Here is a 24,551-nt window from a genome sequence, read left to right on the forward strand (position 1 = left end):
AATTATGTGTACAATTAAATCACACACATCCATGTGTACACCCGCAACATTGTTTACCGCAAATTTACAACTATACATATTCCTTATAGTACACAAAAAAACAACTATACATATCTTGTGTACAACTATACATATGTCATTCGACAAAATACAAATGAGTATAGTACAACGAGATGTAACTTATCTAAATATGTTTTTTTCTTTTAAATAGGAAGTGTACATATGTATAGATGTACATCTGTATCGTCAAAGCGATTTAAAAAAATATATGTGTACATGTGGATACTAAATTTACTATCAATACTGGTCAAAATGGAACACACAACATGTACACGTCAAATTTACATCAACAAGCACAACATGTTCGTGTCAAAACATTCAACTAGGTTTGTGTACACATGTACACACTTGTTAGTGTACACCCTAACAAAGCTTTCCAAAACACCAAATCGAAAGGATTTATTTGCAAATCAGAAACATCTAGAAAATAAACAAAATATAAAAAAACACGATATGGACCAATGTTGTAGAATCAGAATATTTTTTGGGGGTTTAGATTGCACAATTAAAAGTTTTGGGGGCAGAAAAAGTATGGAGTCAATTTGAAAGTATATATTTGCAAATAAAAAAACTTTTGGGGCAGAAAGAAAATATTCAAAAGTCAAAGGACTAATTGTGCAATAAAGTCAAAAGTCACCATTGTTTCTCATCGAAGCTTTTGCGACGAAGGAGAACCGCGTCGGAGAAGCTCGAACTGGCCACGACGATCCTTGCAGCTTCTGATCTCCTTCTTAGTGTGGTTCTTCCTCTTATTGTGGATCTTCCTTTTCCTTTATGGATTAGGGATTGTGAATTGTGACCTGGTAATTTTTTTTGTTTAAATGAACTATGAAGCACGGGGACGGCAATCCACTGCCGTCTCACGTACCAGCTGCGCTTCTGGGACGGGGACGTGGTGGGGACGGCTTGGGGACGTTTCCGACACGTTTCTGAGACAGCGGGAACTGCTAAGTTTTTTGGGGACGTTTGGGAAACGTTTCTGATGTAAATCCAGTATCTATTTTTACATTTATCATGTCATAGTTTTGGAAAACAATAGAAAACAAGGAAAGACGTCCTTATATAAAGGATATATAAGGGTTACAAACTGTTTTTGTGTTTGTCAATTTTTACGTATGTGTTTTGTTTAGTTACGTACGTGTGTTGTTTATGTTACATGTCTTTTATTTTGAGTTTTATGTTTTGTAATAAGTATTTTGTTTTGTCTATATACAAGCTTCTAAAGTTTTTTTTTATATGAAAATTATGATTTGATTTTTATATTATGATTTGACACACACATATATATATATATATATATTTGTAGACGTATCCATGCCGTACCCGTATCCATAAATTTTAAGTTTAGCCGTTTCCCGTCCCCGCTCCCGTCCCCGTATCTGTTCCCGTATCCGTCCCAGTGCAACATAGTAAATGAATGTTTCTACAACAAAAATGTAGATCTTGTTACTCAATAAAAAGATAAACGTGTGTTGATTTAAATTTTCTAAAAAAAGAAAAAAAAAACAACAAAAATTCACACAGAAACCAAAACGAATGAAAAATTAGAAATATGGTATTTAGTTGGAAATAGTTAGGAAAAAGTGCCTCAATAGCATAAAGTGACTCTGAATGAAATTAGAAACTCAAAAGTGACCCAGAGTGTGAAAATAACTTTGGAAAGCATTCAAGGGTGCAATTGAAAAACAAATTTTTGAAATAAAATTATATACTTATTCGTTTGAATGGAAAAAAAATCATTTCAATGATTCTTTATTTTTGGTCTAACATTCCGATAATCTTTGTGCAGTGTATGGTAAAAAAATATAGTGTAGTTATATAATATCCTTCTTTTTTTAGTTGTATAATATTCATAACTAAAAGGACACATGAATGTAATAAAATGATTTTTTTTTCATAACTTCTCTTATTCCATGCATTTGCATTCTATTTTTTTAGTTTCATTCATCTTTAACATTCATTGAAATTGATTAACCATTAAACCTGTTTACTTACTTTACAAAGAAATGTCTCTAACTAAGATCACACAAGTATATAGTATCAATTTTGATTTTCTGTAATATCTTAGTTACAAACAATCCACTGTTTGTTAGATATTTGACGCTTGTCAACTAAAAACGTAATTGAATAAGGTCAAACACGAATGGAAAATGGCCTTTCTTTTAACGGTCGTATATATGTAGATGATCTATTTCTTCCAAGTATGTTTGCTATGGCTGCGCTTTTAGGCATAAAACGAGAATATAGGACTAGTCATCTTTAAAACAATCGACCGATCAAGGAATCTATAAACCCGTGTGTGGATAATTGTATGCGACTTAAACGACAACAGCAAAGAAAAGGTAAAAATAGAGTTAGTAATTTGTTGGTGAAATTTGAGGGACCAGTCTCTCGTACTCTCACTCTCATCTTCTCGTTTCCCATATTCTTATTTTTATGAATGTAAAATGTATATATACATCACAAAAAACCCCCTTATTACATCCTTTTATATATGAAAAAACCAAGTTTATGCAATAAATTAAATTTGGAATGAATAGTTCGCTGATTTACCAGTTATCTTTTTGCAATTAATCTATAGACGACGTGATATTTATTACCACCTTTCCCATTCAGTTACGTTAGATTTAACTTTTGTTTTAGTTTCCCTTGACATTTTTTTGGACTTCTCTAAGCCAAAATGAACCCTTTTGAGTTTTTTTTTAAAGAAAATAGATTCTGAGTTCTTATTTGTGGGCAGATTTTCAATGTTTTCACTTGTATTTTCGATTGTTTTGGTTACATACCTAACAAAAAATTGTAATAGTTTGATAAATGAGTGAAAATTGTTTGAACTAAATATTGGTTGCGATTATTTAGTTGAACATGATGTAAAGTTTGAAAACGAAACCATGCGACCCCAAAAACACTCCACAATGCGTAATCTCAGCCACAAGTTTTAAGATGTCAATTTCTTACTTTTACTTACTTTTTCTTTGTTTCTTAAACATCATTTGTCTTCCATTATTTTATAAAATAATCTATGTATATCGTTGCCTCACTACCATACAATACAACACAATAATATTTAACCATACGGTCCAACCTCAGATTACACACTGCTCCAGTGCCTTAACCGTTGTCCCTTTTATTTGTCAATATCATCGATATAACATAAAAGAACTTCAATGTATAGTTACGAAACTCTAAATTTCCAGAACTAAGAACATGATTATTGTTCTTATTCGAATTTATGACATATCACTTTAATCACTTGTTCTATTGTTTCTGTCCAAAATTTCCGAACTGATTCCCCGCTCTCGTATTGTTTCGTTTTTCTTTGACTTAAAATAAAAGAAAATTATTTTATTATCAAATTTTGAGGTGATTTGTAACCAGACATGAATATAACATAACAAAAAAAATCTTGTATTATTTCGTTTTGCTACACATTTTTCTCTTTCTTTCTGGCATTGCTTTTTATTACCCGACTTTCCCATTTCTAGTCGATTTTAGATCATAAGCTTCTATCAGGGAAGAGTGTGCTACTGGAATCAGATGCAAAATCGGTAGTTTGCATCACACGATTTAAGCTTCGTTGACAAAATGGTAACAATTAAATCGTCTAAAGATTGAAATGCCAATTATATGTCTACTCGGAATATTTTTACAATGTATAAGAGCTTATGCATGTGATGTACGTAAAGAATGTATACGTACACGCGTCGAAATCACATGATAAGAATGCCACCTCTTAAGGAAGCATGAGGGGATCATGCATGCATGTCCCATCCATCTTTTTTTTTTTTTTTTTTTTTATGTCACATCCATCTTGACCGTTCATTACGCTTAAATCTAATACTTTTATATGATTTTCATTTTTCTTTTATACTTTCTTAGAGCAACCGCAGAGGTGGACTCGTGGTTAGAGTCCTTAGGATTAATAAAGTAATTTTTTTTTTCTTTTAAATAGTTAAGGACTCTATTAAAAGAAAGTGTGTGCAATGGTGTTATTCAATCATATCAAAAGTGTGTGCATATGCAATTATTCTGGAACAACAAGAAGATCAAAAATAGTATTCTCCAACTTCGGCAACATAAACTCAAGAAAAACTTGCTAAGAAGAGAAGAACAGTCAATCGCTTACCACACTCTCAGAACTATGGCACATCTCCCGGCACAAAAATCAAATACAGTCGTGTATGTCCCTGTTAAAGAGGAGAATTTGGTGATCTTTTGCAGATGCAAAAATACATCTATGTGGGTCTTTTTTTTAACATCCAAGCTGCTGTAAAAGAATAAGTTACCTGCTGTAATCGGCTTGGCAACTTTTACCTTAGCCACCTTATCTCAAGAAGCGTCTACAGAAGATAAATATACATTCATTAGCAAAACAACAAGATGAAGCAAGAACAGAGAAACAAAACCAAAAGGTTCCAATAGAATACCCGAGTTGGATTCAAGCAACACGAAACGCAAAATTCATAAGAGCTGCAGCATTGTGAAAGGACGTTGCATCCACTTCAATCAAACCAAACAACAAATAACAAAGTCACAATCAGATCGTATGGTTAAAAACACATTAGTTTGCAACAGATTATTTTCCTCAATTAGGGTTATGATTCTATTAAAATGGCTCACTGGCAAGAGAATCTTTCTCCTTTCAATGGGCAGCAACGGGTTCGAGAATCCAAAGACACAGCATCACACACATAGCCTGCAACCCACAATCATCATTCATGCTTTTTTTGAAAGAAGAACCAGTCTTTCTATCTAAATCTCTTGTCGGAAAGAGAGATTAAAAATTGAATCATTCATTGGAGTGGAAGTAGTAGCTGACCTTCATCATCGGAGATCAAGTACCTTCCTTGTACAGTTGTTCTGAAATGTGTAATTATCAGTTTTGACTCATTTGAAACCAAGCACAAAATCATGATCTCCGACGAGAAACTATGACTCTAGATTAATTGATTACCTGGTCGCAATCCGAGGGCGGAGGAGTCAAATGTTCGTCGCGCCTGCAAACTCCGCAGAACCTACAGAAGAAGAAAGGATAAGGAACAGATTAACACTACGATTCAGCTCTCTCTCTCTAACGGAATCGAGAGAGTGATGAAGAAGAAGGAAGCAAACCGAATTGAATCTTCGCATGATTCTATTCGAAGCAGAGAGAGAGGAGATGGAAGACGAAGAAGACGACACAAAACTGTTCCCATCCATTAAGATTTGGCCACGTAGCTTAAGGATCAGATTCTTAAACCTCCTATTTACGGACCAATCCTTAAGTTTATTAAGCAAAAAATTATTATTTTATTCTTTTTTGCATATGATTTACCGCTAAGGATTGGTCTTGATGTCCCGTTGCGGACGCTCTTACATGATTCCCACCAAACAATTAATATAGTTGATATATATCTATCCCACACGATCATGACTAGTACGTGATCCCTTTTATTCCTCTTTGATTACTCAATTTTTATTTAATTCTGGGTCTTATCCACTAATTCCCAATTATTTTCTTATTTTTCTGTCATAACAATATCTACGTCTATTTTGATCGTGGAAGCATGTGAAATAACCCTAGCTTAGTAGTTTTCTGAAATTTAATCGGCTAGGAGTTCTTAAGCACGTACTGTTATTAAAGGTTTGGTATCCAATACATCAAAGTTTGGTATCCAACGACTATTATCAATACCATTATATCTACAATCAGAAAAGTAAAGCACTGAAAATTTACACAAACAGAAAACTGTGAATAAAACGCTCTAAATAATATTTTTTAAAAATTCTCTAAAATATAAGCAAACCACTCTAAACATTTGCTTAAATATATAAATTGAATAACATTTGTTAAAGAATAAATAAATTGAATAACATAACTTGCCAACCGAATCCGAATATTTTAACGTAAAGTCTTCAATAAGCAAAATTACTTTAACTGGAAAATACTTCAATCTGTCAGATTCTCTAATACGTAATGGGGATGAAATCTCAACATAAAAAGGATCACATGATCCGCCTCAAAGTCACGTGACACCGTTCACAATGCGGACCATGTGTCTCAATCTCACAGCACGTGTCCTTTTTCAGAATCCTTTAATCGCAAGACACTGTTCACTCTCCACGTCTCGTCAGAATTAAAATTATAAGATTTTGTTCAATAAAATGTACGGAGAAATATACGTGGCTGGACCCTTTTTGGCCTTTTGACCAGTAACGTGTCCTTTAATAGTGACGCAACACATGGAGAATCTGAAACTTCGGCTAAGATATTGCCACGTGGGAACATCGACGTGACTCCAACATCTTCAGTATTTATTGTGGTGCGATGTTGAGCTGCATAACATTTGGTTTTATTGTTGGAGTCGTGTGAACCGGGTTACTCAAACTTGTTATTGACCGGTTGACTGAACAAAAAGTAACTGATTTGTTTCGCTTCAGTATTTTTTTTTTTTGGAAACTGCGCCTTCAGTAGTTTTAAGATGCGTTATAAATATACAGTGAATAAAAGCCGATGGATACCATAGTTGTTTACGAACATCTTAAATAATTTCAATATTTTATTTTAAAATATAAAAGAAATATTATAAGATGGCTTTGATAATATTTGCCTTCATAGTAAAATTTATCTATTGTAGAAGCATTACACTGGAACAAAACTCATTTTGAACGTTTTCTATAAAAGAGAAAAATATAGAAATGAAATGGCAATGGTTTAAAAAATCTTCTAGCTATTAGTTTTGTTAATGTTTTATGCAAATGTAAGCCAGTATTAAAATTTTCTGAAATTCATTAAAAATTCGATAAGATATTAAAAGTTATACTAAAAGCTATACTTTAACATTTACACCCAAAAATATATTAAAAGTTATATGTTTGTCACACGACTCACACCTAAGAAACCGCAAACACCCTCCCATTTCTCACAAATTATGTTAACTTATCGTGATAACCTCTAAAAAAAGAATAAAGCACTCGATTAAATGGAGCCATATCATGTCTCTTTCATTCACTTCAAGTGATAAACCAAGTTTGTAATTTTCCATTATAGGTTGGACGGTGGCCCCCTCTAAACGTTTTTGTCGTGAAGAACTGATCTGTCTATGTGAAAATAGTAGTTTTGCACCATCATGGAAAAAAATCAGAACATTTATAATGTACTATTAAATAAGAATAATAAATCAAAAAATCTTGACCAGGAAAATGTAATGAATTGACAGGAGTGAGAAAAGAAAACAAAACCCTAAAAGAGTACAAACATGATGAGAGGTTTAGAATCGTGATTATAGCAGCTACTTTTTATTCGGTCCCAAATTTCTAGAGGCCTAGTGAGTAGACCCCCAATACTTAGGGTAAACAACATGTAACAAGAGGTGGACTATAGTCGACACAACAAAATAAATTAAAAATCTATGGGCTGTATATATGCCATGTCGGCCTATTATCAATTCTTAAAATTATACCATGTTGGGCCGTAGTGGATATAATAATATTTATTGAAAAACATGCTCTAAAAAATATAAAAATCACTACCAAACTTACTCACTACGTCACTAGACACTCGTGTCCCCAATCACCACCAACTTAGAAATGATCTAAATAAATAAAAGACCAGAGTTGAATCCAAACAGGCTGTTCACTCTCTTGGTGGATTCTCTCTCTCTCACGCTCTGTGCTAAGATCGAAAGGGGAAAGAGAGAGAGAGATCAAAGATGGGTCACAAGATCCTCGCCGATCATCTTCTAGAAACCAACCAAGTAACGGTCGGAGAAACCAAGAAACAGAGAACTAACCTGACCATTACTCTTTCTCTGGTTTTGTTTCTTTTTCTGGGAACTACAGGTATGTTTCTGTATTTTCCATTTTTTTTGGTCAAATATGTTTCTGTACTTTCCTTACATGATCTGAGACAACAAAAAGCCTAGTGAAAAGCCGTTGACTTTTTGCAACCGTAACAAAAGGTGAAAGTCTTTTGATCTTGTATAGGTTTTTACTGCTTTAGTGACAACATAACACTTTGGTTGTCGAGACATGCAACCAATAGTCACAGTCTTAGCCATGAAAACCTTGGTGACGCGATCGAGTCAGAGAACGGTGTTGTCGCTGCGGACGACGGTCGGTGCTCTGAGATTGGCGCTTCTTTCCTAAGGAAAGGCGGTCACGCGGTGGACGCCGCCGTGGCTACTACCTTATGCGTCGGTGTTGTTAATCCGATGGCTAGTGGCATCGGTGGTGGATCGTTCTTGATCGTTAGCCAAGATTCCAAAGCTGAGGCTTTTGACATGAGAGAAACTGCTCCATTAGCTGCTTCTAAGGTATTAATTAATAAATACTCTCATCAGTTTTTAAAAAATGATTTATAAAAACATATTGTTTAATTTAATTTTCTACATTTTCAATACAATTTTTACCCAGCGATAATGGTAAATTATAATTTTTTGAAAAAAATAATTATGTTTTGTAGTTTTGATTGACTAAAAATTGTTAGAAATAACTAAAAATACAAAATAATGCATTTTTTATAATTTAAAAATTTATTATATTTTTTTAATGTGAAAAGAGTCCATAACATCTTTTAATAATAATCTTATATAGTTTTTTCACTTTTCATTAGTATATTGTGTTTAGATCGTAAACTTATGAGTGCAGGATATGTACAAGAACGACGCAAATGCGAAATCAATGGGCGCATTGTCAATGGGAGTCCCTGGAGAGTTAGCAGGACTTCACGAGGCTTGGAAACGTTACGGACGTCTCCCATGGAAACCACTATTCAAACCAGCTATCAAACTAGCACGTGACGGTTTCATCGTAGCTCCATATCTAGGACGCGCCATATCAACCCACTCTTCAAAGATACTCAATGACAAAGGCCTGCGAAGCATCTTCTCAAGAAACGGACAAGTTTTGAAGCCAGGTGACACTTGCTACAACCGGGAGCTAGCTCGGAGCCTAGAGACGGTCTCCGAGCTAGGACCGGAGGCCTTCTACAACGGGACGGTAGGCGAGAAGCTTGTTAGAGACGTGAAAACGATGGGAGGGGTCATGACTATGGATGATCTAAGAAGCTATAGAGTTCGAGTAACGGATGCAATGGCTGTGGATGTTATGGGGTATACTATTCACGGGATGCCACCTCCTTCGAGCGGAACGGTTGGTTTCCCGATGGTTATCAACATCTTGGACAGCTACTCGGAGTTATACACTGCTTCGGGGAGTGATCTTGGTCTGCACCGTTTGATAGAAGCGATGAAACATATGTTAGCTGCTCGTATGGATCTTGGAGACCCTGAGTTCGTTAACGTGACAAACTCTATAAACCAAATGCTCTCGAAGCCTAATGCTGAAGAGATAAGGAAGAGGATCTTGGACAACACTACGTTCCCTCCTGAGTACTATTTGAGCCGTTGGAGCCAGCTCAGAGACCACGGGACGAGCCATTTCTGCATTGTGGATGGGGACAGGAACACTGTCTCTATGACGACGACAGTGAACTACCCTTTCGGCGCTGGAGTTTTGTCTCCTTCTACAGGGATTCTGCTGAACAACGAGATGGATGATTTCTCTGTGCCTGAGATCACCACTCCTGATCATCTCCCTCCTGCGCCTACTAACTTCATCGAGCCAAACAAAAGACCCTTGTCTTCCATGACACCTCTAGTTATCACCAAGGAGGGTGAGTTGGTGGCGGTGCTTGGAGGAAGCGGAGGGACGAATATCATTGCGGCGGTGATTCAAGTTTTTCTTAACTGCTTTGTGTTGAAGATGAAACCATTAGAAGCTGTAGCGAGTGCAAGAGTTTACCATAAGGTAACAAAAATGAATGTTATGATAGATTTATACTAACTAACATACAAGTGAAATTTGCTCTAAGGTTTTTGTTTTGTTGCAGTTGGTACCGAATGTTGTTCGATATGAGAACTTCACTGCTATTAATGGGGATCACATAGGAGTTAGTAGAGATAGCAAGATGTTTCTGGAAGAGAAGGGACATGAACTTGAGGAGATGTCAAGTGGAGGAGCTATTGTTCAACTTATTGTTCAAAGTTTCAAGGAAGAAAAAGAAGAGATGGTCATTGACTTTGGAAGGAGACTTGGTAAAGATAATACTATTAAGAAACCAAAACCATTCAAGGGGTTACTCACTGCAGTTAGTGATCCTCGTAAAGATGGGAAGCCAGCTGCAGTTTGATTTGTTAATGTTTTAATTCAAATCCTATCTCCTGTCATAATGTAAAGTCTAATAACAAAGATGTGCAGAAGTTGAACCAAAACATTTCCTTATAGATTTGTTATTATAAGTGTAAATTACAGTTTGGTAAGTGCAAGATCACTCCAAAGTTTAATACATGGATTTATCACAATTATAACTGTATGAACTTCTCCAAGGAGGAAATGTATATCTCTCTCTTTCTCTTTGGCGTGAAGAAAGATTTTATAAAACATTTTGAGAAGCTTCTATCAAAATAAAGAAACCTTACTTTCTTTCCCAAACAAATGATTGTCAGACGAGAGTTGTTTTCACCAGTTCATGGCACCTGCTTCACCACCAGAATGGTTTGGCTCGTGGTGATCATCGTGCTTCATGAAACTAGGCTGGTTTGTCGAAGACAAAAGCCTTGCCCACATTCTGTCAGTGATCACCACCTTGTTCTGTTTCTCAGTGATCCTCTACACAACAATATTCACACACCATTATTGTTAGGAATGTAAGAGATGATGAGGCTGATTCAAATGATGATATGTTTGGTGCTCTGAGTGAGACTCACATAGAAGGGAATGTAAGTATGTCTGCCATTAACAAGGCCAACGGTGAAGCCATTGTAACCAGCCATCACTCCATGAACCGCGCTTTGAGCTAATAGCGTGCAGCATACATTGTCTGATGCATTGCTCGGAACAGCCCTTATCATGTAGGTTGGATCTGCAAGAAACCAAATCATTATCTCATCACTTTTCACATAGACACGCAAAAGCAAAATCATAATATATGGCATGTACCTATGTATTTCAGGTTTAGGGTCATCTTCTTGGCAAAATGATCCTGCAGAGAGAAGCAAAGCATATCAGTTTCTTGGTCCTTTTCCTCAAGAAGAAACTCAATAAAGTTTAACCTTGATCCGTTGGGAGATCCATAGGCCAACGTCTTGTAGAAGTTTGTTTCCAGAAGCATCTTTGAGGGTTGTGGACTGTTCATTGCTTTCAGCCAACAGATCTTGTCCAGCACCTTCTGCTATCACAATCACCATGTGACCATTCTCCTTTAGCCGTTTACCTATAAACTCGAAAAGTCCGCCTTTGCCTTCAAGAAAAAATGGAGATTCAGGGATCAAGCAACAGTCCACATCTCTGCTGGCTAGTGTTGCATACATCGCAATGAATCCTGCAGACAAAACAACCCTTGAAAACACCGTTAAACATCTCTACACCTCAACTAAAAATTTGAAGTAAAAACCAGCAAAACTGGCTTACCACTATAACGTCCCATTAACTTGACAAGACCAATACCATTCTCAAAGCTTGTAGCTTCCACATGAGCTGCGTTAATAGCACGTTGAGCCTCTTCTACAGCTGTGTCAAACCCGAACGATCTATCGATAATCTGCGCATTCAAGAAACAATAATGAAAAAACATTTCAAACCATAAGGGGGATTGGATTTAGTTAGAGATTTTACAGGAATGTCATTGTCGATTGTTTTGGGGATCCCTGCAACAGCAACTTTGAGTCCACGTCTCCTAATCTCCTGCAGATACAAAGATTGTTCATCAAAGAAAGATCCAAACCAATGTTTTCCATAAAGTTTTTGCACTACCTCGAATATAACAGCTGCTCCTTTCTGTGATCCATCTCCACCGATTATATAAACCTGATCAAGCCCCAGATAACAGACTTAGTTTCAACTATATCTTGGTTGTCTCGTCGTTGAAGTTTAGTAAAAATCAAGAACCTGGTTAATCCCACGATCTTGAATACTATCAACTATCTTGGTAGTGTCGTGACCACCTCTTGAAGTCCCCAGGATGGTTCCTCCACGTTTATGAATATCATTCACTGTTTTCAAATCCAAATCGATCGTGTTCCTAGCGTAGAAGCCTCTGTAACCTCCCTGTAAACCACAGTTGATCTCAAGACTATATACATTGAGTTTAAGAATGAGTAAACCGAAGGGGCTTTACCTCAATTCCAAGGATTTTCTTGACACCATACATGTAAGACAATCCACAAACGATTTCTCTGATCACAGTATTAAGACCTGGACACAAGCCACCACATGTAACAATGCACGCAACAACATCATCCGAATCAAAGTAAACCCTTTGACGTGGTCCTGCTCTGCGGAAATGTGTTCCTCTTGGACTATCAGGATGAACAACGATCTGCATTATTAGCCAAACACACAAAACTTTCATTAGAGAGAGACGAATAAATGGCGAAAAGGAGAGAGCTTTTACTTTACCTTCTGAGGAACCGTGTCATCCTCATCAACGAAGTACTGCCTGAAACACACATAGCAACCAAATAAAGATTACACATTTCTAAACCGGATAAGGGAAAAAGCAACGAACTTTGTGAAAAGCAAACGGTAACTTACTTAACAACAGAGTAAGCAGCGTTGTCTTGTAATGGATTTGGATATGTCTGAAACCAAAGCATCACAAAAACAGTAACTTTGTCATAAAGTTTCAGACTTTTTATTTTATTTTTTAATTTCCCGCTCTGGCATTTTCACAATTCAACATTTTTGGATTAAAGAGAGTTTTGACGACGTACAGGAGGGTTTGGGATGTAATCGGAGAAATGAGGAACGTCTTCGAGAACGTAACCGGCTGGACCGGTAACGATCTTCCTGTCGGAGTTTGAGGCAGAGGTTGCCATCACCAACCTTGTCGGAGACTCGAACCTCTGATTATTAACAATCACGAGGAGACCCGAATCAAAGCTCAATGATCGATACTTGCTACCGAGTCTAGGGATTAAAGACCCGGATTGATTATGATGATGATGATGATCGGGTTCAGAAGACGTGCTCTGTTTTGAGGAGGATGACTTGAATCTATATGATGAATCCATACAAATGACAAGTCAGAGAAAATGTTATTATTGTTATTGCCCATTTTTATGTATAACCCAAAAATGGTTTAGTCTTTGTTGACTTCAGTTTTTTTTTTTTTAATTATACCAAAAAAAAAAGAGAATAGAGAAACAAAAAAAGAAGGTTTCACCTTTGGAGATGGCGAGGAGGAGGAAGGGATACAAGAACTATGGAGAAACGGATCAGGTCATCACGGGGTTGTGGTGAATGTGTTTTTTTCTTTTTGGATGAAGAGGATATAGTGAACAAGTGGCGATGTGTTTGTGGTGTTCTGCTTTTTAAGAAGAAGAGTTTCGGGACAATTACTATAAAAATTGACTATTTCAATAATTGAAGGGTTAATATTAGTAACTGCTGGAAAGTTCTGGGGCGATTATGTAAATAATTAGGATTTTTATTTGGTGATTCGGCCCATTTTGGTGGTTGGGTTAGGTTTCTTTGTGAAGAATAATTTAGGGTACGGCATGTTTCTAATCATTAAACAAATCATTTTTTTTGTTAAAACAATGGTCAATGACAATATACAACAGGCTAATGTTTCAAAATGAGGATATTCTCAAAATCATCAACTGATTCTGTTTAGTATTTGTGTGTGGGCTGTATCTTTCTGGTCAAATCATCTACGACTAAAAGAAACGCTAGAAACTGGATTATAGTGTGGTGGGCTTATTTCATACATTTTCTACATTACGTTTTACGTATAAATATACCGTGACAAAGAAAATTAAAACAGTGTATAAGGGAAAAGAAGTAGTAAGCCCGGCCCACAGAAATTTGCATCTGTTCTACATTGCCCATGACTGAGTAAGCTCGTAACCCAACTATATTCTGGACTAATCGAAAAGACCAGTCGTCCAGTCCAACATGTTATTTTCATTCAACTTCATACAAATTTCGAAGAATGTTATTTTCATTCAACTTGCTACAAAATTCGAAGATTGTCCTTTTCACCACTGCATTTTAATGACAACTGTTTATGAATATAGCAAGTTGGGTCTGATTTGGATTTATGGTAAATTATCCTGTAGAATTGTAAACTTCAGACTTTTCCTATCAAGTCTTAATTTCTCCAAAGTCCAAACTCTTCTATTTTGATTGGTAACATGTATTACACTTGATTTAGGTTGAGTTAAGCATATAAATCAAAAATGGTACCAACTATGGATAGTTTTAAAATTTTGAAATTGTGTTTGCGTTATAATTAATTATTGTTGAGTTACAAATTTGAGTTATAGCCTTTATAAAAATGACAACTCAAATCTTATATCAACAAAAATCTCATGTATTAAGATTTGAGTTAAAGAAATTTTTGGGTTTGACTATTAACTACCTAACAAATTTAAAAATCTACAATGCATAATCATGTAGTTGTGTATAGACGTTTAGTTTATATTAGCTAATACTATATAGTTAACAATTTAATATGGTTATTTACTTGTTAGTCATTTTTGAAAATTATACAAAAAAAATTTCTAAAAATATATTTTAATTTTAATTAGTTAAAATATTATATAATTTTAGTTGTTAATTTTCTTTGGTTATTAAAAATTTATGTAAATAAAGTATTTGTATAAGTTCACATAAATAGTCAATTAAAATTTTTCAAATAATTTTAATTTTTAATATTGTTTGGTAATTAAAAAATTCCTTAAAAATTTCTGTACATAAATTATTTATATATATATATGGGAGCTTTATATATATATAATCAATATCCTTACTTAATTTTAATTTATGTATTTTAGTTTTAAATATTTTTATCAAATTTAAATATTATTTATATTCTTTTAGAATAATATATATTGTTAATAAAGCTTAAATTAGCAGCTGACAAAAAAAATATGTACTACAACTTATACATCGAAAATATTACTATTCAACAATATTGATAAAATATTAATTCATATTTGACCGTGAATTCAGCATATAAATCTACAATTTTACCAGGTACTTTTTATTGCAGGTTACATCAATTGATAACTTTTATTACTCAACTCTTGTATATATGTCATCCAATTCCAAACCTGAAATCCTTACATATTTACATTTCTTTGATTCAGAGAAAAAAGTTCAACACCCATCACAAGCAGCATACGAATCAGGAAGGTCACAACTTCTCAGTTTTTTTAGAGGCGTTATGCCTACGTTATTGGACCAAACACTTCGTACCTCCAAATTTAAAGTTCAACTCAACTACAATAAAAACTTTAGGTTATGCAAAATATCGTGTAAAAACTATCCTCTCGCTTGCATGGTTACATAAGAGCTTACGTCGTTAATTATTTTTCTCTTATTTTCCATTTTTTCGGATTTTGGACCCGTAATGTCGTTGCTTTTTTAATTTGAATATTGAATATATATATTTTCGATAAACATCACTTTCACACCAATGTTTTTTGACGAAAACTTACACACCAATGTTCTAAGATATTTGATGTGTTTACCACATGTGGAAGAGACTTAGCATTTAGAAGACCGACCTACTCGAGTTCATTTCCCGATATCCTAAACTTTTACAAATAAACATTATCATCTGTGTTTTATGTTTTATATCTTCATTTAGCATCCAAAATTGAGATGATTAGAACTTTAAGATAAGAAATGGAAAAAATAATCTCAGATTTTTAAAAGTTTTATATTTATTATAAAAAATTATATAAAATACTTAAAATAAAAATTATGACAAAAGATGTAATAATAGCCAGACAAAGAGGCAATCATAGGCATCCATATGTTTTACTCAGGACATATCTTTGGCCCCTCCATGATTTCATTCTTTGACTCTCCAATTTTTTAAAATTTCTTTTAAGTATGATGTGTAATCTATATAGACACACGATATGTGTATGAATTTGTTTTTCTCCTTTTCCTTTGGTGGTTTTTTTACCGTTGGGATTGAGATTCTCTTTGTGCATTTATAACTCGTATGTCTTAACAATAAAGTTACAAATGCATAACTTGTACCGGTTTTGGCAAAAAAAAATTGTACCGGTTATGTTAAGTGGGTTTGTTTCTGACCTACTCTTGAACTAGGTTCATTAGAGGATTTTGGTACAGGCATTTTTAGTTTTTCAATCTGTTGCATTGTCTATTAAAGGAAACCAAAAAAAGAATTTACTATGAAAACTTGTTGACAAAAAAAACTAATATAAATTGATAATTATATTGTCACACAAGGTCGAGAAATTTGAAATTTCTATACGTTTGGATGTACCGTCCAACGGCTCACGAATATTTGGCAATTTGATTTAGATTCTCAGAACCATAACAATAGAAATTCATAGTAACTTCATAAAGAGGCGTATGTGGTTATTATACAATACCACTTTCTAGATTAACCTATTTTAGTTAGATTTTTAAATTCAGCGTTGCCGGAAATCAAGAAAGTTAATAGGTTTTTCTACGATATAACCGTTTGTTCATAATAATACAGTTCCTTGTATAACAATATATAATTTTGCCTTGGGAAAAATTCATTGATATTCTATTTTACGTTTATGATTAAAACATGAAGCTTATTCATGAAGTTTAAGTGTACGGTACACGTTTTTTCCAGCCTTGTATTTTATTTATTCGCTTTGTCCCTTCATTACTTTTGACCGTATATATATTAATTGATGGAAAAAAACGGAAGAAGATTGATTATACGATATAACTTTATAATCATTACAGTCAAGATACCCGAGATCACTGAAAGAAACATATCTCCATCTGAGAGTATTATGAATTCGTATGACCGCGTACAATAAATATGTTCTGAAGAAAAAAATACTTCTTTCATCCAGAGCAGAAAAGAAAAAAGGACCATATACTGCTTTAAATTAGCAAGCAACTAGTTAACAGTGCTCTCAGGATTGTTTCATTAAACATTTTTATGGAAAAGGAAACTATTTCTGATTTGAAAGTTGAAACATATGTAATTAGGAAGAATAATTGGCATGATTCTTAATTCATGCTAACGTAAACGGATCTCCAAGGTGGCCATCAAATAATAATATATATTTCAAATTAAAATACTCGCTTTAAGATATCCTTTTTAAAATACAAACATGAATAAATAAGAAAATTAAGAGATGGTGTGGTCCATATGATGGGTACACTGCTCAAATTGCCTTACTTGTCAAGCAACCTCTTAATTCCTTTCTCTCTGCAGAAACTGAACTTAAAATAATCGAAAAGAACCCAGATTTGAATAACGAAAGAATAATGATCACTTCCCCAGCTCGATGCCCATGTGACCTCTCTTCTTCTCCTCGTCTTTTCTTTCTTTCATATATAACCCATCTCTTCTTTTTTGCTTGTTTCTTAATTTATTAATTTTCTTCTGTTCTTAACCTTCGATCAACAAATTCAAAAGTAATCAATTAATTCCTTAAATAGATGTTTAGGGTGACCTTAGTGACGTTTATCCTACAAATCAAAATGTTATGAAAAAGCAGGGTGAAATAATTATAGTTGTCAATATGGATTTTTAATATGTTATATATAGACCATAAAAAATTAAGATCGAATTTTCTAGTAAAACACAATGTATAGTTCATTTACTTATGTTTCAGAAAAAAGTTCATTTACTTAAATAATAAAATTTACATAAAGAGTAGACACAATGACTCATACACTGTTACACACACATCCATATATCAAATGATACGTTAAGTATAAATATAATTGTCCAGATATCATCTAAAATAGACTATGTATAATATTGATATCTTTTTTTTTTTTGCTAAAATATATTGATATCTTTTCCAACATGAAACATACATTTTAATTTCTAATCATAGAGATAATGTGTATGATATTGATATCTTTTGTAGTCAGTCTATAATATAGTAGTAAAATTGTATCAGGTTTTCGATGTTCTAAGGAATGCCTATGTGTACAATCACATTTTTAGACACGTATACGTAGTACATGTAAATTTTTTTTGGGGGATCAAAGTACAGGTAAATCTAATCTCGAATACACAAAAGTGTGAATTGTGCTGATATATGTAAACAAACCGCTTCAAAGATTCATAGCGGCTACTTAAACCGGCAAAGGCAAAAGAAAAGATGGGTCAGTACTGAATGGGTTTCAGAGCCACCTTTTCCTTTTTCTCGCTTACTTCAGTTAAAGTTTGAGATAGACACACATATATATATATATATATATATATGTATTTTATAATTATATAGTCTACTAATTCCCTAAAAAAGCTCTCGTATGTTTTTATTAATTTATACCCTTAACATCCCAACTCTCATACTTTCTCTTCTTCTCCCCTCTCCTTGTCGTTTATTAATTATCTCTCCTCTTTGCTATTTCTCTCTCTCTCTTTCTTGATTTGCAGATCTTATTCTGCTCGACCAAGTTTGTTCCTTTTGGCATAATTTGAGGGTTAATTCCCCATAAATTCTTACTTTATCTTGTTCTTGTGTCGGTTAGGGTTTCAGGAAAACCCCTCTTTTGTCTTGTCTCCTCAAAATCAGTGGTTTATTTCTCAATAATAAAAGAGGGTTTTCTTCAAATCTTCTCTTACTAGTCTCTCTCTCTATATAAATTCTTCCAACTCTCCGAAATGATCAGAAGCTCTTTGTTATTATCTCTTGACCTACACACAGACGAATAAGAGAAAGTGATCAAAGGAATTAGGGACCGAGAATTCGAGATGAACAAGAGTAATCCTGCTGGTTCAGTTACCGGTTCGGATATAATTGACGCAAAGATCGAAGAGCATCAACTTTGTGGATCCAATAAGTGTCCCAGCTGCGGCCACAAGCTCGAGGGCAAACCAGTAAGTCATATTCCTTTTTATTTTATATTTTATTTTAATCAACTTAAAAATACATTCTTTCTACCATCCTTTTCTCATTTTAGGTCACTTGTAAATGTTTTTAAAGAGAAAAAAGAAGAATCAAATGAAGAACATCAAGAATGATGCTCTCTGTTTTATTCTTTCGCTTACAGAAATTCAAAATCCAAAATTTAAAGCGTCTATATACGAGTCTTTATATGTATAGCTATATATACACTTATATTCTCTTGTTCTTTTTCTTTATTTGAATTTTATTTCTCTCTTTTGTTCTTTATAGCAGAATTGGGTTGGTTTACCCGCAGGAGTGAAATTTGACCCAACGGATCAAGAGTTGATAGAACATTTAGAAGCAAAAGTCTTAGTTAAAGAAATGAAATCTCACCCTCTAATTGACGAATTCATCCCCACCATTGAAGGCGAAGACGGCATCTGTTACACGCATCCCGAGAAACTTCCCGGTACATAAACATCTTTAGACACTCCATGCATCACATCACATCGATCGTTATATACTTATATGACTCACTATAATATATGTTTTGTTTAATATGACTATAGGTCACTCTAAATACTTTTTTCTTAAGTTGGGTCTCACAAAGTTTGAATCTTTTATTAGCTTCGAATCACACATACATCTATATACATATTCGTATTATTATTATTTTTATGATGCATTCCATATCTATAAATCACATATGCATATATTTCATTTTAATATATGATTCTTTGGTATGACCATATATAGAGAATTGGTCTTACCAAAGTTTGAATCTTTTTAATTTGTGTCACACAAGAAACACACACACATATATATATAAACTAACAAAAAATATTTTGTTTATTTTTCAATTTGGTAGGAGTGACTAGAGATGGTTTAAGCAGACACTTCTTTCATAGACCCTCAAAGGCGTATACGACGGGAACAAGAAAGCGAAGAAAGATTCAAACGGAATGTGACAATAGTCTGCATGGAAGTAGTAGTTCCGGGGAGACGAGATGGCATAAGACCGGTAAGACAAGACCGGTTATGCTAAACGGTAAGCAAAAAGGTTGCAAAAAGATTTTGGTTTTGTATACCAATTTTGGTAAGAATCGAAAACCGGAGAAAACCAATTGGGTAATGCATCAATATCATTTGGGGACACATGAGGAAGAGAGAGAAGGAGAGCTTGTTGTGTCTAAGATCTTTTATCAGACTCAGCCTAGGCAATGCAATTGGTCGTCATCTACGTCAAGTCTGAACGCTATAGGTGGTGGTGGCGGTGAAGCGAATAGTGGCGGAGGCGGCGGAGAGTATAATATGAGGAGAGATAGTGGCACTACCAGTGGTGGGAGTTGTTCTTCGTCTAGAGAGATTATGAATGTTAATCCTACAAATCGATCTGATATAGTAGGTGGTGTTGGTGGTGGTGCTATGGCTGTAGCGGCTGCTGCGGCAGCGGTTGTGGCTGGTCTCCCGAGTTATTCAATGGATCAACTAAGCTTTGTTCCTTTTATGAAGAGCTTCGATGAGGTATGCGTCAAATTTTTTTTTGCCATTTAAAAGTTGGTTTTGAGATAACATGTATCAAATTCGATAAATTCATTAGAAACTCAATCTAATATAACAAAAAATAATCCAACGTATATATAAAGAAAATACTATATATATATAATGAAAATTAAAAAGTTCCTTTAGAGAATATCTTCGTTTTATTCAATGTAATGCATGCAAATAAATTTGGAAAAACAAAATGCATGCAAATACTAACCCTAAGAATACTTTTGTTTCTACCTTCACTTTTTTCTTCTTAATCACAATCTAATGCGAGTGCGACAGATTATATAGTAAATGGAAACTGAATTCAGTATCAAATAATTATTTGCAAGTAAACAGTTCTTCTGGGGCATTATTTCTTATTATTATTAATATCATGTATTTACAAGATGATTTAACCCGAAGTGATAATAATGAATGGCTAGTGATAATCAATTTTTAACTAACAGCGACCTAAATTAGTTCCACCCACCCAACGTGATAAAATCAGAAAGCAATGTCTAAACCGCAAGGGTCCAAACAAATAGTAAAATAATAAAACAACTGGAACAGAAAATATTGTATATTGCGACATATATACAATTTCTGTCAATTAAATTTTCAGGTGTCGAGGAGGGAAACTCTTCACACCGGGCAAGCTACATGTGAGGATGTTATGGCAGAACAACTTCGTCATCGTCATCAAGCATCACCATCATCAACATCACATCATGTGGCTCATCATCAGCATCACCATCAGCAACAACAACGGTATCATGCATTCAACATAAACCAGCCTACACATCCAATATCAACCATCATTTCTCCATCTACATCGCTTCACCATGCCCCCATTAATATCCTCGACGATAATCCTTATCATGTTCATAGAATTTTGCTCCCTAATGAAAATTACCAGGTAAGATAACTATTATTTTATCTGTTCTTACTGACACATTTTAGTAACACTACAGAAATATATACATTATTTAGTTAGTTGCGTTCGCATCCCCTCACCCCAGCTCAATTTAATTAATTAGGTGAAAGTTACAGTTTCATGAATATGACCAAGTTAGCTGGAATATCACTATAGTTCAGTAATTAAATTGATCAGGAGTCATGCACCTATCATTTGTATAAGGGTCTCGACGTACAATTTAAATATGTGTATGTGTATGCGTATTTTAATCACCTGTACAAATTTTGGTTCTTGCACATGTTAGGTTTTGAAGATATTTGCATGCATATGACTTTACAATGATGGGACTACATAAGCATGCAAACTGGGTCATACCAGAATAGATTGTGAAAAATAAAGGGCATAGAAGATAATTGGTCAAGGAAAAACAATTAAAATTGAATATAAGTATGCCTGATTTAGTCTAACTATTTATTATCCAAAGGCCAACTAAAAGCTAAGTCGCTTTTTAGTGTCAGCCAAACTACTAACCAGCAGAAAACCAATGTGGTGTTAAGAGACGAGATGATTAATTTTAATGTTTAAAGACAGTTTTCTTAAAATTTAATAATATTTTTTTCTGAAATGACTTTTGCCTTTTTGACTGAACAAGGCACAACAACAACAAGACCACGAAAGAGACGAGCAACACAATGATGGGAAGATGGGAGGAAGGTCAGCTTCTGGATTGGAAGAACTCATAATGGGCTGCTCTTCTTCGAACACTCATCATGATGTAAAAGATGTAAGTTATTAATCCTTCTTAAGCCCCTAGCTCGTTTTACCATCATGACTTTAATGCAAAAAGATATATATATATATATCGAGTAAAATGTTGTAGTCATCTCATCATACAAGTGAAGCATACTGGAATGGAATGTGGTTTAGTATAAATTGAGAGTAGTCTTGGATTCTCGGTTTAAATGCACGCTCTGTAAAGTTGAAAACAAAATATTTTTAAAAATAATAACTGTTTATGATCATTGATTGGTCGAAAACCATGCATGTTACATTTGAATGAAAGTGGAGAATATTTTTTTCAAACTCTTTTCCTTTATTTTTTTTTCTTTTCAGTTTTGCATGGGAAGAGCACTTGAAAGTTAAAACTACATATATTCTTTTTCTTTTTTTAGTTTGATTCTTTACTTAATTGGAAAGAGTTAAAACATAATTAAGTAAACAAAACCAGAAAAGAAAAAGAAAGACAGATGTTTTTGCTTTTGATATAGTTTGCTTTCTTTTATCTATAGATTACCCGTTGCTCAAAAGAAAAATCTATAGATATAGTTTGCTTTCAAAAGAACAATATATTTTCAGATTCTTTTCTTATTCTCTCCTTTAAACATTATTATAGAACTAATTAAGAAGGCAATGATGGAGCATTTATACATTTATGAATAGATGTAAATATAATCTGTGTGTATATGTAGATATTATTATGTCTTTTCATGCGTGGTACCTCGCGAGACAAGTTCGGAGACATAAAGGGATTCATTGTGTTCTCGTGGGAGACAGCATGTCTGCATTCCCTTTTCTAATCACTCTCAAACCGAGAGGAATATCCTTATTTATATATATGTAAAAATATTTAAAAATGTAATATATGTTGTAATTCAATGTAAAATAAGTAGCCATAATATATGCCTAGTTGTGGAATGCAAATAGGATTATACTTGGTAGATTTGTTCGATATTCCTGGGTCTTATCCCGGTTTATGTCAGCCTGGACTATAAATAACATTAAAGAGAGTTCAGTTCTTTGTGGGTCCGCCAAACTAGTCCAATTTGTTTCTAATAATAGCGAATGAGATGTACATAGTGTATACATGTATTTCGCCTTATTACAAACGTGTACAGTTTTATATTAATGTATATGTATATATTGAGAAATAATATTTGATTGGTGCAGGGATCATCATCAATGGGGAACCAACAAGAAGCAGAATGGTTGAAGTACTCTACAACATTTTGGCCAGCCCCTGACTCTTCTGGCAATCAAGATCATCATGGGTAATTGTGCTATTTTCCAGTCTGATGATTATGACCCTCATCACAAAATATATGCTGTTGCCACCAATACCTATCATGGTGGTTATCTTCATCGTCGTCATCATCATAACATCTCCACGGAAAATGGTAAATCGATCGATCTTGGACCAAAGAAGTTATATATATGCATGAATTTGACATGGTGAAGGGTCTTTAAGCCGAGCAAAAAAACAAAAGTATAATCTGTTTTTTGAAAAAGAAGAGAAAAAAAACAAGGAAATTTGCATCAAAATCATCAATAGTGCTATATAGAACTATATAAAGTATGTTTATTTTTAAATTCATTTCCTTTGTTCTTTAAATATCTTCGTCTGTTTTTTCTTTCTTTAGAATGAACTGTATAATCTGCTTTTTGTTTAATATATATGTTGGTAAATAATATTGATTACTTGTTACTTCTTTCCTATATACTTCTTATGACTTATTCACTGTTTCCTTGGTTTTAAAATTAAAATTTTATCTTTCAAAAGAGATACAACTTATCCCACCATTAGAAAAAAACATCGTAAAAAGTTTAACTGAGGAATGAAAAGTTACACGAGAAAAGAAACAGATATACAACCAACGAAATTTTTTTAAAGGAGAGCTTTGACAAGTACCGGATAAAAAGGGAAATTGTACGACAAATGAATTAATGGATTTCATTTGGCTTAGAGGAAGCTATCTTGAAGATCATAGAATTTCGTTCTTTCCAAAAATGATATATCATTAATTGTAAAAGGTGCGTGAGGATGGTGGTGTCTGGCGGTCGAGGTTGCAACCATTGTTGAAGGGTCCAAGATGAAGCATCAGATAAACCTGAAGGCAGATTTGGAAGAATTTTTTTATGCTAAATAATTGGTGAAATTGCTGTTGAAAAGTCGCAAAGTAAAGAAAAGGTGTCTGTGGTTTTCAATTCCCGTGAAGCAAAGAACTCAAATTAAAAGAACCTTTTTTTTTTTAAGAACACGAGTTAAAGAACATTCATGTCCCATTTCTTGAGCCTGTCTCTTTTCGATAATCATGCACGCATATACGTTAGTTCGTAATCAGATTATGTGTAAGAGGATCTTGCTAATTTTCATTCTTGTAAGCAGAAGAGTTTTGTAATGCTATGGT

At 34.0% G+C, this 24,551-nt stretch overlaps 4 protein-coding genes and 1 long non-coding RNA gene across 8 annotated transcripts in view; 3 read left to right on the plus strand and 2 right to left on the minus strand.

The window, feature by feature from the left end:
• Window positions 1-24,551, plus strand: part of LOC108842277 (profilin-1) — a 57,657-nt gene that overhangs the window by 1,758 nt on the left and 31,348 nt on the right. The gene's annotated exons all lie outside the window — the stretch shown is intronic.
• LOC130508102 (uncharacterized) lies at window positions 4,025-5,383 on the minus strand. 2 transcript variants are annotated; one of them, XR_008942731.1, is made up of 7 exons: window positions 5,173-5,383; window positions 5,015-5,075; window positions 4,880-4,920; window positions 4,681-4,756; window positions 4,488-4,560; window positions 4,347-4,400; window positions 4,025-4,247 (listed from the first exon to the last, which is right to left on the minus strand). It is a non-coding gene; the product is annotated as an uncharacterized LOC130508102 (long non-coding RNA). The 2 variants fall into 2 exon arrangements; XR_008942730.1 differs by lacking the exon at window positions 5,173-5,383 and having other exon boundaries at window positions 5,015-5,166.
• Window positions 7,602-10,361, plus strand: LOC108842808 (glutathione hydrolase 3). The gene is made up of 4 exons (XM_018615836.2): window positions 7,602-7,881; window positions 8,026-8,354; window positions 8,689-9,849; window positions 9,932-10,361. Exons 1-4 carry the CDS (start codon window positions 7,752-7,754, stop codon window positions 10,229-10,231), a joined length of 1,920 nt encoding a protein of 639 aa, XP_018471338.1. The 5' UTR covers window positions 7,602-7,751; the 3' UTR covers window positions 10,232-10,361.
• LOC108842809 (ATP-dependent 6-phosphofructokinase 1) lies at window positions 10,301-13,106 on the minus strand. Its single transcript, XM_018615837.2, has 12 exons — window positions 12,813-13,106; window positions 12,634-12,680; window positions 12,499-12,538; window positions 12,218-12,418; window positions 11,989-12,147; window positions 11,854-11,907; window positions 11,716-11,784; window positions 11,512-11,641; window positions 11,154-11,422; window positions 11,041-11,083; window positions 10,809-10,963; window positions 10,301-10,710 (listed from the first exon to the last, which is right to left on the minus strand). Exons 1-12 carry the CDS (start codon window positions 12,915-12,917, stop codon window positions 10,561-10,563), a joined length of 1,422 nt encoding a protein of 473 aa, XP_018471339.1. The 5' UTR covers window positions 12,918-13,106; the 3' UTR covers window positions 10,301-10,560.
• LOC108829027 (NAC domain-containing protein 75) lies at window positions 18,365-23,850 on the plus strand. 3 transcript variants are annotated; one of them, XM_018602678.2, is made up of 6 exons: window positions 18,365-18,910; window positions 19,209-19,389; window positions 19,789-20,444; window positions 21,073-21,366; window positions 22,019-22,150; window positions 23,314-23,850. In XM_018602678.2, the coding sequence occupies exons 1-6, from the start codon at window positions 18,785-18,787 to the stop codon at window positions 23,416-23,418; spliced, it is 1,494 nt and encodes a 497-aa protein (XP_018458180.1). In that variant the 5' UTR covers window positions 18,365-18,784; the 3' UTR covers window positions 23,419-23,850. The 3 variants fall into 3 exon arrangements, with proteins under 3 accessions (XP_018458180.1, XP_018458188.1, XP_018458196.1); XM_018602686.2 differs by having other exon boundaries at window positions 19,212-19,389; XM_018602694.2 differs by having other exon boundaries at window positions 18,772-18,910; window positions 19,234-19,389.

The sequence above is a fragment of the Raphanus sativus genome, chromosome 2 (genome assembly GCF_000801105.2).
Source record: "Raphanus sativus cultivar WK10039 chromosome 2, ASM80110v3, whole genome shotgun sequence".
NCBI lineage: Eukaryota > Viridiplantae > Streptophyta > Magnoliopsida > Brassicales > Brassicaceae > Raphanus > Raphanus sativus.

Coding starts and splice junctions, on each gene's coding strand:
- LOC108842809 (XM_018615837.2), bottom strand. CDS start 12,917: ATGGCAACCTCTGCCTCAAACTCCGACAGGAAGATCGTTACCGGTCCA. Junction 12,539..12,633: donor GCTGCTTACTCTGTTGTTAA/GTAAGTTACCGT, acceptor TGTGTGTTTCAG/GCAGTACTTCGTTGATGAGG. Junction 10,711..10,808: donor ATACTTACATTCCCTTCTAT/GTGAGTCTCACT, acceptor ATTGTTGTGTAG/AGGATCACTGAGAAACAGAA.
- LOC108842808 (XM_018615836.2), top strand. CDS start 7,752: ATGGGTCACAAGATCCTCGCCGATCATCTTCTAGAAACCAACCAAGTA. Junction 7,882..8,025: donor TCTTTTTCTGGGAACTACAG/GTATGTTTCTGT, acceptor GATCTTGTATAG/GTTTTTACTGCTTTAGTGAC. Junction 8,355..8,688: donor CTCCATTAGCTGCTTCTAAG/GTATTAATTAAT, acceptor TTATGAGTGCAG/GATATGTACAAGAACGACGC.
- LOC108829027 (XM_018602678.2), top strand. CDS start 18,785: ATGAACAAGAGTAATCCTGCTGGTTCAGTTACCGGTTCGGATATAATT. Junction 18,911..19,208: donor ACAAGCTCGAGGGCAAACCA/GTAAGTCATATT, acceptor TGTTCTTTATAG/CAGAATTGGGTTGGTTTACC. Junction 22,151..23,313: donor CTCATCATGATGTAAAAGAT/GTAAGTTATTAA, acceptor TGATTGGTGCAG/GGATCATCATCAATGGGGAA.